At 35.5% G+C, this 17,716-nt stretch overlaps 1 protein-coding gene across 2 annotated transcripts in view; it reads left to right on the plus strand.

Moving 5' to 3' along the window:
- Window positions 1–1,110: 1,110 nt before the first annotated feature.
- The window catches only part of esyt1a (extended synaptotagmin-like protein 1a), a 39,091-nt gene continuing 22,485 nt past the window's right edge, over window positions 1,111–17,716 (plus strand). Inside the window, exons 1-8 of one of the 2 annotated variants that reach the window (XM_690519.8) lie at window positions 1,111–1,608; window positions 5,078–5,119; window positions 8,281–8,415; window positions 8,555–8,628; window positions 10,830–10,902; window positions 10,976–11,065; window positions 11,158–11,213; window positions 11,550–11,670. In XM_690519.8, coding sequence (XP_695611.3) covers window positions 1,267–1,608; window positions 5,078–5,119; window positions 8,281–8,415; window positions 8,555–8,628; window positions 10,830–10,902; window positions 10,976–11,065; window positions 11,158–11,213; window positions 11,550–11,670 — 933 coding nt within the window. In that variant the 5' untranslated portion in view covers window positions 1,111–1,266. The remainder of the gene's footprint in view (window positions 1,609–5,077; window positions 5,120–8,280; window positions 8,416–8,554; window positions 8,629–10,829; window positions 10,903–10,975; window positions 11,066–11,157; window positions 11,214–11,549; window positions 11,671–17,716) is intronic. The other variant, XM_073939020.1, reaches the window with a different exon arrangement.

The following is a 17,716-nucleotide window of genomic DNA, read 5'->3' on the forward strand; positions in this document are numbered from 1 at the left end:
CAAAATCCGTAGTTACAGTAAGCCTTATGCAAAGTTGCTTGAGGCAATGGATCATAAATTGAGTTTATTAAAGTCTGTAACTGGTGGCAGTATCATCTAGCTATGAAATGTTGAGGTATTAAGGCTAACTGGCAGGTCAATAAAGGGAAATACTATTGATTTGAGAAATAAGCACATTAAAGATGTCAAGTGCTCTGTTCTGGAGGGCCTATGTCTTGTAGAATTTACCTTCAGCCCTAAACAACCATCCAAGCAAGCTTAAGATTTTTCTAAAGGACGTCACTTTTGGTTCTCCCTGACAGGTGTGTTGAGGTTAGTGGGAGCTAAACTCCACAGGACTCTGGCTCGTCACTACCATGTATTGTGCCCCGTTTTTTTAATGCATGTTTTATTTTCTTACCTTTTTAACTAACATGGAGGAAATCTTAGCGTCAACATTCATGAGGTAGTCAATCCGTTTACATCACTTTAAAATATATTTTTAGCCGAAGAAACTGTTGATTCTGTTATAGAAGAGGTTAAGAATTAAGTGTGTGAACCGCCCCTTAAGTGCATATTTCGTTTGACGTAGCCGCTATTGCACACAACCATGGCTAAACCGGTAGCTAGGAGATGACCAATGTTTGCAGCTTTCTGAGTATTCTGTAATTTAGTTTGCAGACAAATGTTCGTTTGTTTTAACACATGATTTAGCAAAATCCATTTTCTGACCCAGTGTTTTGGCTTAAGCTTCATTGGTTGTCGCGCGAGATGCAATAGCTATGTAAACCCACTCGAGCTCTTAATGTTTGCTTGAGGCTAAAGAAACTTTTATATAATTCTCCACTTCAAAGCTTTAACGTGTGTTTTCGCTTCTAACCTGATCTGACGCGCGCTTGACATAACGGGGACTTTCGGTGACTGATAAATGACAGCGAGATCACAGCCGCAGACTTCAGGAGGAACACCGTGCTGAACACATTAACCCACAACGACCACTTATTTTTAAGGTTCTCGGAGTGGTTTTAACAAGACTGCTTGTGGGTTTTTAGGAGGGCTGAAGCCTTTAAACACGCCCCTTCACGCCCTTCACACAAGCAAACTACAAATCTTCAACTTTCCGCTGCAAATGAGTTGACGTCTGTGCTGATTTTGAAAACAGACTGAACGAATTATGCGGCATTTCCCGTTCACACTTAATCGTTCAGGTGGCACTCATTCGTTTTAAACGGTATTGATTAGGTTAATGGTGTCTAGCGCGGAACCGCTGGCAGAAGAAAGGATTTGATGCAGAAATCTCCGATGTCAGTTGATGATGCAGGGCCGAATGCGGGTGCCGCTCCGGAGGCTGCGGACGCGGCCCCGACTACCGATTCCGCTGGAAAACACGCCGTGTCCGTTCTCTGGTCCTTTGGAAAGTGCGTCGGCGCCTTCCTGCCGGTCTACCTGGCTGGTTATTTCGGCTTCAGTATCAGTGTAGTTCTGCTCGGGCTCCTGGTTTATATAGGATGGAAACACAGTCGCGATGGGAAAAAAGCGCGACTGCAGAGCGCGATGTATTTTTTGGAGAACGAACAGGATGTCACAACTACACGAGTGTTCAGAAGTAAACGGGATTTGCCTGCATGGGTAAGGAGTTTTACACCATAATTGGTATCGTTCTGGTTTTTAGCAGCTACAGAAGTGCAGTCCGCAGCGCATCGCATCCTCTCGCACATAGAAAATGATGCAGAATCTTGCGCCTCTTGCTTTTGTTTTTGTCAGCAGCAGCGTGAAAGGTTCTCTGGTGACACTGACAGCTTGATATTAAGTTGTAGTTACTGCATAAAATGTACTAGTTCACCCTCTGCAGTAAAACTTGTTAGTATAACTATATAGGCTAAAATAGTCTACAACCTGTGGACATTTCTTTATTTGCAGTACTCAGTTGTGCGTTTCTTTTAGTCCTTCTTTTAGTGGCGCTTACCATCTGTTACATTATAAACCCGAGTTAACATTATACACTTTCCACTAGTCACTATGCCATTAATAAATAGAGTCAAAATTGTATTTTGTTGAAGTCTATCTTCTGATGATCAAACAATTGACTAGTATGAATTTCTGTAAGATAAAAGGCTAAACCTGTACATTATGATGGGCAACTACTCTACTATATTAACAAGTTAAATTTCATTTCGTGACCAATTGCATTAATATTGACGTTTATCTGTAGTTCAGATATCAACTTTTCCCTTCTGACTACTGAGGAGTAGGCCTGGATTGCAGTAATGTATAAAATCACATAAACATTCAAATTAAATAGTAGGTCTGTTCATACGTGCTAATGGCTATTCACATCTAACCACTGACCATAGGCTTTCCATTACATTTTAAATAGAATACCTGTGACTCATCCAAGCGATTGTTTCAATTGTAACTTGTCGTATTTACTTATTTTATTGGGATCAGCTGTTTATTTCTCGCTATACTCTCTAAAATGCAGAAAGATTAAAATAAGTTGGTATTCAATACATACTATAGTATAAGTCTGCTACTTTCCCAGTAGGATTTTCATTCATTACTGGCTCCAATTGGTTTTACATTCTGAGTTTATAATAAATGCATTCAAGTTGTTGCCGGTGTTTATTAGAAACTCGTTACTAGTGCTTAATCTTCAGTTGGTTTAATTCAAACAGTAGATGTTTTTTAACGTCACATTTTAAATGAAACTATAATGCAAGCATACTGTTAATAAGTCCTTACAAGTGGAAGGTTTTTGTAAGTATAACAAGTATGTGTTCAGTCTTGTAATCCGTAATACTTACAGAAAAGGATTGCTCATAGTTTTGGTGCTGTATTTATAACTGTATTGTGCCATCATCTTCAGTCATAAGTTAAATGCATGATCCTGTTTATCTATTACAACACCATCATGCTAAGAGTAGCATTCAACCTCTGCCATTCAAGATTAACAGATTTCTTTCTTTCAGAAGCATCTTAGTTTATATTCCTCTCCCAGTCCTCCTTTCTTCCCCTGTCTCTTGGTAAATTCATTACATTCCAAAGTCAGTTCAGCCCTTGCTATATTTGGACATTAAAGTAGCCAACCTCATGGGACTGAGTCACAGGAAGCGAAATGGCAAAATGAACCATTTTGCAGCAATAATTTAGTGAGGGAGTGATGGAAAACATTACGAAGTTTAAAATTGGAAAAGTGCCACCTACCTTCAACACATATCTCGATATATCTCACTGCTGCATTGTGGTTTTATTTTACACTTGTGTTTTATCAATATACTCACATCCTGTTACAATTTGGTTTTAACGGCTGCTTCATCATCCTGTTTAAAGACCCATGATGACCCATGAAAGATTAAAAATCTTCAAGCCCTTGTTCGATCACTTTTGCAGACGTAGAAAAATTTATTTCAAGTTTATTTGTATAGCGTTATTCACAATAATCGTTTCAAAGCAGCTTTGGGTGCACATTATTGCATTATAACTAAATTAAGAGAAGTTAAGGTTATTAGTTACCATATCTTTATTATTTACTAATTACTTTAACCAGTTAACTAGAAAGTTAAATATAAGTTATAAGGATGGCTGTTCTACAGTTTAGGAGCCATGTATGAGAAGGCTCAACCTCCTTTACTGGACTTTGCTATTTTGGGTAGGCCTGTCACAATATCTATTTTTTTTGTTGTATGATATATATTGCATCAAAATATTGCAATTTACAATATTATTTTCATTTTAAGACTTTATTTCATTATATTATGCAAGAATCACAATATAATAGCATCACAATGCAAGTAAACTTTTCCAAAGAACACACGTTTTTATTCTTAAGAATATTTCATGTAGTTATAGTAATTTTACAATTTTAAAATGTGAAAACATAATATCCTAAATAAATAAGACAAAAAAGTGCCAGGTAAAAAGTAACAGAGGCTGTAAAATCTGCTACCAGATCTATTTTCAGTTGTCAGGCACCGACATGAAAATATACTATAGTAATTCATAGTAAATATTATAGTGTTTTTTAAGCCATATCGACATCTCCAATAGAGATATAGATGTAGTGCAATCAGCTAAAATGTTGCTAGAATAGGTTTTTTGTGTGTGAGCGATATATACTGCATCACCAAAAATGATTAAGGTCATGTCCGTGTTTTGTGCGGTAAGTCGATATATTGATTATTGTGACAAGCCTAATTTTTTTGTGTCCTACAAGAAGACCTGAGTTTTGAGCAGGTTGGATTGTAGCGAGGCAGAAAGATGGTTAGATAAACAGGAGCTGGATTATTTAAAGCTTTATAGGTAAGAAGCATTATTTTATAATCAATATGAAACCTTGATGGGCGTCCAGCGTTCTCCAGCGCCTAGACTGCAGCTTTGCACAGGAAGTTTGGCCAGAGGAAAAATGGTTGTGCCCAACTGAGCCTGGTTTCTCTTGAGTTATTTTTTTCCCTTTACTTTTGTCAGTTGATAAAGTTTGTTTCTCACCACTGGCTTGCTAGGTTTAGGACTTATGGAGCTGCACATTGATGGATTTACTCTTTAGCGTTTGGACTTTCAGCAATGAAATTTAAACCACACTGAACTTAGCTAAATTCAATCAATTTAATTTCAATTGAATCAAACTTCTATATTAAGCTGCTTTGACGCAATCTACATTGTATAAGTGCTATATACAGTAAATAAACATGAATTGAATTGAAAGTTATTTAACATCTGGACTGAAATCAGAACTGACCTTTAATCAAGGTTTCCTTCCCACTAAATATTTGCTTTCAAACTGCTCTACCCACAATTAGGTCATGTTATCTTTTGATTATTTCTAATAATCAACCATTACTATTTACATTTAATAAAAACTTGACAAGTATGTGCAAGATTAACAACATTTTTAAAAGCTGGAAACATTTGCATTGTTGTGTATGCACAGCTGATCTTTTCCCCAGAAGAAAATGCTTCTGTTTAGTTAACAACAGCTCTCGACCTTCACAGTATTTACTTAGTGTGCAAAATAAGAGGTCTTGTTGCAGACGGCATGTAGATCTGATCTGTTATAAGTGTTGACATCGACAGTCAAAACGTGCTCTTTGTTTTTCCACAGGTGAACTTCCCTGACGTGGAAAAGGTTGAGTGGATCAACAAGGTATTAAAGTCTACATTCAAACACACAAATGTACACGTGACCAGCATTATTCCCGAGAGCACTGCGTGTATGTTTTTAAATGCTGTCCCTGAAGATAAATAGTTGAACAGTCTGGCAGCTCTCCAGCGCTCTTTGCATAAGAAGTTAGGGTTGTTTCTGTTGTCATTGCAGTAATGCAGACTATATTACATGAGCCCACAGACTAGAGAATTTTGTTGAAATATGCAACACTTACAAACGTTTTAAGTGGTCACACGGACCACACAGACTTTATCAGGAAGAGAATTGTCTTGTGAAAGTCTCAAGGCTTCAGACTCACCAGCGCATGATCTTTCTGCTTTTTTGTTGTTTTTGCAGAGATATGAAATCCAGGCTTTGAGATTTTACTAGTTCACATATGAGTGAACACCAGGACAGATATTTCACAGTTTGTTCTTTGAGTTTTCTTGCACCCCAGGATTGTTGTTTGCTTTCAGGCTTTCAAAGGTTTACCTCTAATAACCTTTTAAAGGTTGAATAGGGATTTGGGGAGGGTGGAGTATGGGAGGTTTTATTTGTATTTTTTTTTTTAAAAAGCTCACTGTTAGCACACACTGCCCTTAAATCGTACTTCAATTTTGCCTTTGCAAATTCACTATAGTTGAGTCTGCATGTTTCTGTTTTGGGTGTGGCACAAATGTATAGAAAAATTAGTCATTTATTTAATTGACGCTCAGTCTTAAAAGGGGACCTACAGTATTAGGCAATCCCTTTTATGAGTGGTTTAAACACAGCTGTGTGGTAAAATTCTGTAAATATGTATTCATTTTATTTTTTTCTGCAGAAACGTTGATATTTTCCTTTTGTACACAGAGGTGAAAGTCACTCCCATTGGTGATGACCTCTCTCTCTCTCATCATTACCATAAGACATTAGTCTTATTTTTAAATCTGCATCTATGTTGACTTATGAGGATTTGTAGCTTCACCCTCTTTTGAAAAAGAACAATCTCATTTATTCATTTTCTTTTCTGGCTTGGTCCCTTTATTAATCTGGGGTTGCCACAGCGGAATGAACCGCCAACTCATCCAGCATATGTTTTACACAGCGGATGCAGATGTTTCAAAGAGTTATAAAACATTATTTTGGGGGTATTTGCTCACTCGGGGTCTTTAGAGGCCTATTTTCCAACTTGTAAAAAGGGGCATAATAGGTCCCTTGTAATATGAGTTTATAAGAGATGGAAACTCAATACACGAAGCATGCTTCTCATGTTATGAGATGTTATAGTTATGACTCTCATGTTCCACAGAAAAACAGATCAGAATGAAACTAAAGCCAACACAAAATTAAACAAAAGTACACACATAGTACACACAAAGTACACACATTCATTTGTAAGTTGCTTTGGATAAAAGCGTCTGCTAAATGACTAAATGTAAATGTAAACATAGGATGTCCCAACTTAATCAAATTACACTTTATATAATAATAATAATTCCTTGCATTTACCCTTTTTTAGACACCCAAAGCACTTTACACAGTTTTTGGGGGAATTTCCTAGTTTACCACCAGTGTGCAGGATCCACCTGGATGACGCGACGGCAGCCATATTGCGTCAGATCGCACACCAGCTGATTGGAGACAGAGTGATGAAGCCACTTTTGATATGAAGATGTTTAGGAGGCCAGTGGGGAAATTTGACCAGGATGCCGGGGTTATACCCCTACTCTTTTTTTTTTTTTTTTTTTTTTTTTTTTTTTTTTTTTTTTTTCCCCAAATGACATCCTGAGATTTTTAAAGATCTCGGTTAATTAATTAATTCCTTAAATTTATACAGCACTTTTCTAGACACTCAAAGTGCTTTTAACGTCGCATCCGAAAGACAGCGCTCACTGAGCAGTATAGAGTCCCTATCAATATATTGGGGTGTTAGGATCCACACAGGCCGCAGGTTGAGCGCCCTAGCTGGTCTCACTAACACCACTTCTGACAGCAACCTAGCTTTCCCATGTGGTCTCTCATCCAGGTGACCAGGCGCAGCACTGCTTAGCTTTAGTGATCGACCAAGTGAGAGTTGCAGAGCGAGCTGCAGGGTAAACTTTACTGTCTTTACTGTTTCCAGTTTCATAATGGAATTTTACAAAAATGGTCGAGATTGGTTGTGCTGGTTCTTCTTAAACATTCTAGCTAGACATCAGTGAAGAAATAATAAAAAAAAAGCAATGCCTTCAGATATTTTTGTTATTAATATTATATAAAATTATTTTATTAGTTATTATACAATATAAATGCATTAAAAATATAAATAAATGACAAAATAATTTAAATATTCAGAATTATATGTTAAATATAGAAATGTTTACTTATTTGTTTAGAGGGAGATCAATTGTAACCGTTTATTGTAACCGTATTTTTTTTTGGATAATGAAATGGACAATTTCAGTAAAGGCTTGTGTGCTTTAGGCACACTGAATAAACAAACATGTCATTCTGTAGGCTAGAAATATTTTTAAAATTGATTTAGCCTCATAAACTAATTAGACTTAGCCGAAAGTAATATTGCTAGAACAACAAGACTTGACTTAAATTTGCATCTTATAAACTTGTGAACATGTCTGGAGCTTATGAAAAGATTGACTGTGATGTTTTTATTTATGATAAAGCACAGAAATATTGCGCAACACGGCAGTGCTTGTATCTTAAAGAGTTAAGCAAACTGATAAAGAAAGAAGTGTTTGGTTTCCTCCTAAGTGCTTGTGGTTTGACTGATAAATACGATTTTGACAAATAATTTTGTATGGCCTTATTTCAACACATATGATGCCCTAATGTTTGCTTGTGTCAAGGAGCAAATTGTGTCCCATTATATTTTGGTTAACTTTAAATTAAGATTCTGTTAGTACAAATCCTGTACAGCATTTATTAATCTTAGTTAATAACTTTAATCCAACCTTGAGCTTGTTAAAGTAATTTAATGCATTCTGAGCACTAACAATCAGTGACTTTCTTTTAATAAACTAATGTAAACAAAGAGTGCTGTAATACATTTTTTGTTTATTGTTTGTTTATGCCGGTAAATGCACCATGTTACCTATGATCTATTATATGCTTAAAAATATCTTCATTGTTTATTATAATTTCTGCCTATTCTAATTGTCTGTAATTGTCTGGGTTGACAGATATTGCAGCAGGCCTGGCCGTTTGTTGGACAGTATCTGGAAAAGCTGCTGGTGGAAACTATCGCTCCTTCAATCCGAGCTACCAGCGCTCATCTGCAGACTCTAAGCTTCACTAAAGTTGACTTGGGTGACAGGGTAAACAAATTCGTTTGTGATCATCATAGAAAGACTTTATTTGCATATGTTGCTCATTTACATTGACATCTCAATTTCTGCTTTGTCTGCTCACAAAGGTGTCTGAACCTACTTTTGTTTTGTTTGACCTCTTTAACAGGCTATGAAGGTAGTTGGTGTGAAGGCCTACACTGAGTTCGATAGGCGTCAGGTTATACTGGATCTGTACATCAGGTAGTGTCACTGCTCTCAATTTTTAGCCAGCAGGTTTTTTTTATGCTTGAGTGTGTTGTTTGTTAATGCTTTATATTTAGTATATTTTAATGTAGTATTTTTATTATATAGTTAAACATATTTCTTTAGAAAATGTTATTTATAGTGTGAAAAAAATGCTTTATGCTATTAACCCTTTGATGCACTACATGGGGCTAAAGTGACCCGTCTAAGTTTATTATATCTATATCTATTTTAAAGCTTGTGCATCAAAGAATTGAAATAAACTATAATATCTTATAGTTTTTTTTACATTGTATTTTATAGTTTTTTTTTAAAGTTTCATAAAATATATAGTTTAAATAATAATAAAACATAAATAATTTTATATTGAAAAATAATTAAATAAAAAGGTTATATTTTTTTGAGTTGTCCTTGTTACACTCAAATTATTCAATGCAATTCTGATTACTATTAATTCATATGGTTGGTGTTTGGATTGGTTTAGGGGTGCTTTGCATAATTAAGACGTGATAAATAAATTTAAGAACAAAATAAAGTGTCACATTTAATATTTTAAAATATGTGAAATTAGGGCGCACTTGCACTATGCTATCTAAATTGTGCCCAGGCCTGTTTCCTGGATTGTTTGAGAAGTGTAGGTGCTCTGAATTGGGCTCAGGCACAGTTCACTTGGCCGACCTTGGCCTGGTTGGAAGAGGTGTGCCAGAGCGCGGTTCACTTGGTTGTAGGTTTACCTTTGTAGTGTGAGTGCAAAGTGCGCCTGAGTCTGAAACTGAAGATGAGACGTGACTTTTAATGGACTGTTTTATATAGATTTATTAATCATTCTTACTCTTCAATGAACGCAAACCCCTCACTGCATGACAGCTTCACCTTCAGCAAACCTCCTAATTGCTGCAGCACGAGTCCCAAACGACTAAAACAATATAATGAAATCCCCACTGTGCTGAGCGGGAGCGCTTCTTAAACTAAACAGTGCATCATCGATGACACAACCGTGCTTTGGCCTGGTTCAAGGCAACTGTGCATAGTGTGAGTACAGTATTAGGAAGTTCTAAGAACATTGTGGATAAAAATCGGTATTGGACCAAAATGAATTGGGGGGGGGGGGAGGGGGGCTGCTTGTTTTGGTAATCTTTAATCAAAATCTAGCCATTTGCTTGCTGCGAGTGAAAGATGAGACGAGGAGCGTGAAAAATAAAACCCATCCCCGACTCAATATTCAGTTTTACTTGGAAATAATTGAAACACAAGTCTTGGGCAACTTCCGGTTCATGCACAGCCTTTAAAGGGGACCTGTCATGCCTTTTTTCACAATTTAAAATTTTTGTCTCTGGAGTGTGTATGTGAAATTTCAGCTCATAAAATAACCCATACATAATGTTTTATAGCTGTTTCAACCCCCCCTACCTCTCCCCCTCCCTATAGGCTTTGATCCCAGCCATTTGAGCCATTTTGGTGACTGTCGCTTTTAATTGAAATGTCATTTTCAGAAAAAGGCGGAGCTACAAATGCCTGTGGCTGCGTCCAAACTCGCCTACTTCTCAGTAGGTAGTGCATTTGAATTTAAATTTACTTGTCAGCCGTTAGAAAAGTACATCCTATACAGTATGAAAATGAGTAGTATGAATGGAACTCAAACGTACTACATCCACCATTTCACGTGACCTACCCACGTCAGTTGCCCACGTCAATTCTCTCATGGGGCATAATGGGATATTATAGCGTGCAATAGATGCACATTTCAGAATATCGCCGGAAGTAGTAAGTCAGCCGTGTACTTTTTTTCGCATTCTGTTTTTCTATTCTGTGAATTCGGACTAACTGCTTGGCTCGCAAACTATTTTTAGCATAGTATATACTATGGAAGTATGCAATTTCGGACGCAGCCTACAGTGTGTGTCAGCATAGTGGCAGATTCAAAAACAAGACTAATGTATTATGCTAATGAGGGAGAGATAGTCACTAATGGGTGGAGCTTTCCTCCTCAAGATGACATGTTCAAAGGTAGAATGTCAATCAGAGCGTTTCTGCAGACTGTTTTTATGAAGTGTGATTTATTAAAAAATAAAATTAAACTTTTACCATTAGAAGCTGGTTATATTCACAGACTGTTGCCACACAACTGTGTTTAAACCCATTATAAAAGTGTTTTTTGCATAATAGGTCCCCTTTAAACATGTTGCGCTCTGTTGCAGTTATGCTGGAGATGTGGAGATTAATGTGGAGGTGAAGAAGTACTTCTGTAAAGCTGGAGTTAAAGGCATTCAGGTACGAAAGAATGATATAAAACAGAAATAAAGTAACAAAGAAACTCACCGACTGTGAATTTCTCACTCTTCAGCTGCATGGAAAGTTGAGAGTGATCTTAGAGCCTCTAATTGGGGATGTTCCTCTCGTGGGAGCCATCACCATGTTCTTCATTCGCAGGCCTGTTAGTCCATCGTTTTCTATTTGATATCAATTATCACTTTATAATAGCCTCTTCTTTAACTACAGTGTTGTTTTTACTTCTGTCCTTCACAGAAACTCGACATCAACTGGACTGGCATGACCAATTTATTAGACATACCGGGTTTGAAGTGAGTGCAGTTGTTTTTAGCTTTTTTTTTTTTTTTTTTTGCATCATTCATTTTATTTTTACAGTAGAAATAGACTGCAGTTCAACTACTCATATTAATACAGTAACTCTCTCTTCTCATATGCTTCATTTATTGATAATCAGTAAAGCGCTGGTCTGATTATTCAAAGTCTGCAGAGCTTCCCTCTACTCAAATGAAGCAGGGAAACGCAGTCATTCATATTGATCATAACTTTAACCCATTATAATCACCCATGCTGTCAGATAGTTTAAATGTATTTTGTCTGTGCCTCTGTGTCCCATTTTTTCTGTACGAACCCCTTGCATTCATTTCCAGTGCCATGTCGGACACTATGATAATGGATGCAATCGCCTCTTTCCTGGTTCTCCCCAATCGTCTCACTGTGCCTTTGGTGGCCAATCTGCACGTAGCACAGCTGCGTTCCCCTCTTCCACGGGTAACACTTCACTGTGCTTTAATGGAGTATTTATCTGTGTTAACCTCTTCATTTTGACTAGATTCATTAGACGTACCAGGGTCAGAAATTAATTTTTTCTATAAGGGGGAATATTAGCCCACTGGAATTAAATGTTATTTTTACCTCTTTGATACTTTGACTTTTAAGTTTGCCTTAGATCAATGACATAGATGTATTTATGCAGCAATAGCATAATGTAAATAGTCTACACACAGGTATATAAATGATACAATTAAAAGTAAGAAATCATTACAGCTGTGCAATTGCAAATACGAGTAAAAGCAGACTCAAATCATTGCAGTCACATTTAACAAAAAAATACTCACAAGGATTCATCAAATTTACATAAACAAGAATTGGAAACGCTTTATTTCAAGCCTCAATCCACGCTATTGACGGCTGGCTTATTTTCTGCCTATTATTAACTGTTTATTAGTATGTGGTTATTCTACATCCTTAATCCTACCCAAAACCGAACTACTACCTTAAAAACTAATATGCAGCAAATTTTGTTTGTTAATAGTGTGAATTGTGACTTAAATTAAAGTGTTATCCAAGAATTAAGAAAAACTTTTACAACAGTCACATATTTTGTTTTATTTATTTGTAGTTTTAAAAGTTGAAAAAAAAATACAATATTGAATATAATAAAATATTGTCAATAATAATAATAATTCATAATTAATCATAATAATACTTAAAAGCCTGGGTGCTTGTCCACAGAGGGCTCTTATTTTGAGGGCTACGTCACGAGCTCAAATTTGGTTAACCAATCAAAGGAATGTTGGCGTTTCAGCACCGCCTACATGTGTATGATGAATTTTTGAAGTCGTTTATCCATTTTCCTACCCTAAATTACATTAAAAAAAAATGAAAATCGAGCCAATATTTCATTTTTTCAATTCTTGTGACCAAATGAAAAACGGAAAAACGGCCGTTTTCATTTTCCTTTTTTTGTTTGAAAACGGATATGGATTGGACGGAAGATACTCGGTCCGTGTACGTTTTGTTCATTTGTTTTCCATTTTCAAACGGAATAAAGGAAATGGAGAAAACGGCCGTTTTTCCGTTTTTCCTTTTGCTCACGAGAAAACGAAAAAACGAGATTTTGGCTGGATTTTCGTTTTTTGGTTTAGGGTAGGAAAACAGATAAACGACTTTAAAATTCATTTTACACATGTAGGCGGTGCTGAAACGCCCACTTTCCTCTAACTGGTTAACCAAATCTGCGCTCGTGACGTCGTCCTCAAAATAAAAGCCTTACACGCAGGCTTTTAATTATTATTATTTAATTATATATATATAAACAAAGTTTACATATTCTATCATTTGAACCACACACAGTTAGCAGGCTTACATTCATTGCGTATGTATAAATTAAATTAAAACGTAAATCAGCAGTATTCTTAGACATTTGTCATTAAAATAAGGTCATAGTTCACTGCCAAGCTTCTTGCTGCTGTGCACCTGATGCTGAGCAAAGAAAGCCATTTCCGAGCAGCACCTGGTTTACTTGATTGTTTCAGAGCTATTGTAGGCCTAAATAATAGCCTACTCTGTATAAAATAATAATTTATTATTATTATTATTATTAGGCCTATTATTATTATTATTAGGCCTATTATTATTAGTATTGTTATTATTATTATTTACTTAGTTATTCAATGGTTGTAAGAACACATTGGACCCTGCATGGGGCTATAATAAATGGTACCATTTGTTTCTATTGGATTTTCTCCTATTTTAATTTAATATATGCCTTTAGCCTATTGTAAATATTTATTTGATAATTAATACTTTTTTATTGCAACGTCAAAGTAGGCCTGTCTTATTATTATTATTTTTTGTTATTATTTTGTCGTTGTTGTTGTTATTATTATTGTAGCAGGGACATAGCCACAGGTGTGGCAGAGTGTGCTGGTGCCACCCAAAGTGGCATCTTGCACCTGAAAATAGATGCCTTCGCGCTCAAGCGCGCGCAAAAAACTTGCACAGGCAAAAGTAATGATGAATGAGTTGAAGGGAAAAAAACATTCTAATTATTTGTTAATAAAATAGTGCAACATTATTCTCAGTCAGTGTAGGCTGAAAAAATTAAGATCGCCAGCATTTCAAGGGTGGTTTTATTTTTAGTTCATTGTGACGCGCTAAATTTCACTAAGGCTGCATGAGACTGCGCATCTTGCTTATTTTCTCTATTTTACATACAGAACATATCATACAGTCCAGGTTCTACCGTTCTAGTGAGTGTGGGGCATTGCTTTACAGTGGTAAAGTGGATTATTTCTTGGCAAATTCATAATGATTCACTTTGTTTAGTAATAAATTTCATAGTTATAAAATAACTACATTTCAAGAATATGTTAACACTTTCAACTATTTAGGATTATTTATTGCATCAAAAGTAATTTCAAAGTAACATTAAATGTACGTATAAACTGCTTAATTTGTGTGTGTAAACACCTAAGATGCAAAAAGCTTATTTAGACCAGAATAGGCCTACTAAATGCAACGGTCAATGTATGTAAACTTATGACCTGAAATGTCTTAAATGACTAAATTTAAGTCTTTTTAAGTTTTTAAATAATTTAAGTTTAACATAAATGATTTAAACTTTAAACTTCAAATTAACAGAGTATGGCAAATAAATTGTTTATTAAATGGAGGTCAGGTGTCTATGTTAATTATAATTATTAAATATTATGACACTATAATTCAGTGGTGTATTGGAAAGTACGCACCTTTTAATTAATTAATTTTAAATAAGTGGTTTATCCTAAATAAAATGCAATGGGATCGGTGGATGTGCAATAAATAGTTTGAAAACCCCTGGTTCAGACTAGACGAGCTAGCTGTCTGTGCGCTGCACTAATAACTTGGCATTTGCTCTTTTCGGTGCTGCCAGATGCATTTATAGTCCATAAAAAATAAAAAAGGTAATTCGGTAAAGCGCGCGATGTGCGCAGAAATAAGCGCACTATATGCATATGTCAAATTAAGTTATCTTTTTCTTTAATCAAGACTTTTCCATTCGAGGAATTTTATTAATAGCTTAGTCCTTATAAACGATCAGTTTATAAAATACACAATTTACGGATCAAGCCTAATGAAGAATAAGAAGAATATGCAACGCATTATGATCCTTGAATGATCAGAGCGCATTTATATAAACTATATATTTTATATAATCCATAAATATTAAAAAACATTATACATTTAAAGTAATGGAACATTATATGTTATAAAATCTAAACTATTATTTAGGCTACAGGCTAAATAAAGGCGCCTTTTCGGGGCTGTTCAGCGCGTGCGTCAAAGAAAAGACATGACACAATCTCTATAAAAACTTGTTTATTTACAATATCTAAAGGGATATAAAACATCTAACATGCATCTCCATTCTCAACGAGTTTCTGTGTTTTGCATCCTTCACAGACCGAGGTCTCATTCCGAGGTAATCTGTAAATATTCTCATTTGGTTCTGGCACATTCTTGATTAAAGGTGAAACTGACCGGCGCAAAGGATGATTTGTCAGGGTGACTACAGTTATAATACAGGTTATGGAACTATTTCACTTTAATTTCATATTAATATTTTATTAAACAAACAAACCAGTTTTTGTTTTGGCTCTGCATGCAGCGTATTGGATCTTTGAAGCATTGCACTTCAAATGTTATTCCTTTTTTTTTTTTTATTGTATTTTTAATATTTTTAATTATACAACACAAAATTGGTTCTAAACAGATACATTTTCCTATAGGCTATGATGAAGTGTATATTTTTGTTCACACAGGTCCTATACAAAACTGTGTGGATGGATGATTTGTTTCTCCGTGAAAATCACTCATTTAATAAGCAAAACAGGCCAAAATGTTGTTTAGCTTGCGTCAAACTGGATAAACAATTTACAAACATATTGAATACAAAGGCTGGTTATTTTATGCAATGAGGGACAATAGGCCTATTACAAATTAAAGAAAATTATTTGCATATTAAAACGAAAATATATAATACAACAACAGATCCTACCTTGTAAGAAATGACTTTAGATAATGTAAATAAGCATCAAGTTTTTTTTTGAGATTGTGTGTCTAATTCAGTAGTGTAGTGCGTTCGCGTGGGTTTCCTCCGGGTGCTCCGGTTTTACCCACAGTCCAAAGACATGCGGTACAGGTGAATTGGGTAGGCTAAATTGTCCGTTCTGTATAAGTGTGTGTGTATGTGTGGATGTTTCCCAGAGATGGGTTGTGGCTGGAAGGGCATCCGCTGCGTAAAAACTTGCTAAATAAGTTGGCGGTTCATTCCGCTGTGGCGACCCCAGATTAATAAAGGGACTAAGCCGACAAGAAAATGAATGAATAATGTGCAATACTAATTTAAAATACGTATCACTAACCTTATATGTGAAATAGCAGGGCCCGCTGTAGCACTTTCTTAAGAAGAGCAAATGTCAAATTATTAGCGCAACGCACATGTAGCGAGCTCATCTTTTTGTCGAAACTACTAGACACAATTTTTTTATCAACTATAATGTGTTTAATTAGTTAATTTGAAATTTATTTCATTATTCCAGCAATAATTGTTGAGTGAAAGAATGCGCTAGAAATATGCATTGCGGCTCCCTTTATTGTACAGGCTTATTGCACTTAAACTTTTTTAGGTTCAGCTCTCGTATTAGTAAGGTTATGAGTAAATGTTATTTAAAATATTTAAAGCCTGCCATCTAGCCTACAATAACAGCAAATTTAATAATAAAAAAATAATAAGACAGGCCTACTTTGGCGTTGCAATAAAATAGTATTAATTATCAAATAAATAATTACAATATATAATTAAAATAGGAAGAAATAAATGAAAACAAATGGTACCCTTTGTTTTTATAGCAGGGCCCAAAGTGTTCTTATTCTGGTTCTGCTAACAACTATTAAAAAGAAAAAAAAAACACACCAAACAATAAAAACACTAGTAACTGATAATAATAATAATAATAATAATAATAATAATTATTATTATTATTATTATTATTACTATTATTATTATAAAGCCCTTGCTCTGAAACAATCAAGTAAACCAGGTGCTGCTCGGAAATGGCTTTCTTTGCTCAGCATCAGGTGCACAGCAGCAAGAAGCTTGGCAGTGAACTATGACCTTATTTTAATGACAAATGTCTAAGAATACTGCTGATTTACGTTTTAATTTAATTTATACATACGCAATGAATGTAAGCCTGCTAACTGTGTGTGGTTCAAATGATAGAATATGTAAACTTTGTTTATATATATATAATTAAATAATAATAATTAAAAGCCTGCGTGTAAGGCTTTTATTTTGAGGACGACGTCACGAGCGCAGATTTGGTTAACCAGTTAGAGGAAAGTGGGCGTTTCAGCACCGCCTACATGTGTAAAATGAATTTTAAAGTCGTTTATCTGTTTTCCTACCCTAAACCAAAAAACGAAAATCCAGCCAAAATCTCGTTTTTTCGTTTTCTCGTGAGCAAAAGGAAAAACGGAAAAACGGCCGTTTTCTCCATTTCCTTTATTCCGTTTGAAAATGGAAAACAAATGAACAAAACGTACACGGACCATACTCTGATTCCATTCACACAAATCATCAAAAACAGCTAACGGTAACGGTAACGGTAAAGTCTAGAACGAATACGTGGCCGACCGGACGTGCGATAAGCGCATCAATATAGCAGCATTTTTTATGATACTGTTGAACTATAATTCATATTTTTACATTATGGTGACGGTAACTTCCGTTAACTTCCGGCCACAGCCGAATCTGATCTAGCAACAAGCACAGCTAAAACTGTTATGATGCTAAGCCAGTAGTTAGCGGAGTTCCTATGTTAAGAAACAACATGAACATACTGTATGCAGACCGAACAATTGCATGTGCATGATGTCACAGTTTTTACGTGGAGATGATATGGTTACGTTATCATTTTAAAAAAATCTTCACTTTGAAATCCGTTAACAGTGTTTGCATTTTAGGCCACTGAATGCATAGGTCCCAAAA

This window comes from Danio rerio, chromosome 23, assembly GCF_049306965.1.
Source record: "Danio rerio strain Tuebingen ecotype United States chromosome 23, GRCz12tu, whole genome shotgun sequence".
Classification (NCBI taxonomy): Eukaryota; Metazoa; Chordata; class Actinopteri; order Cypriniformes; family Danionidae; genus Danio; species Danio rerio.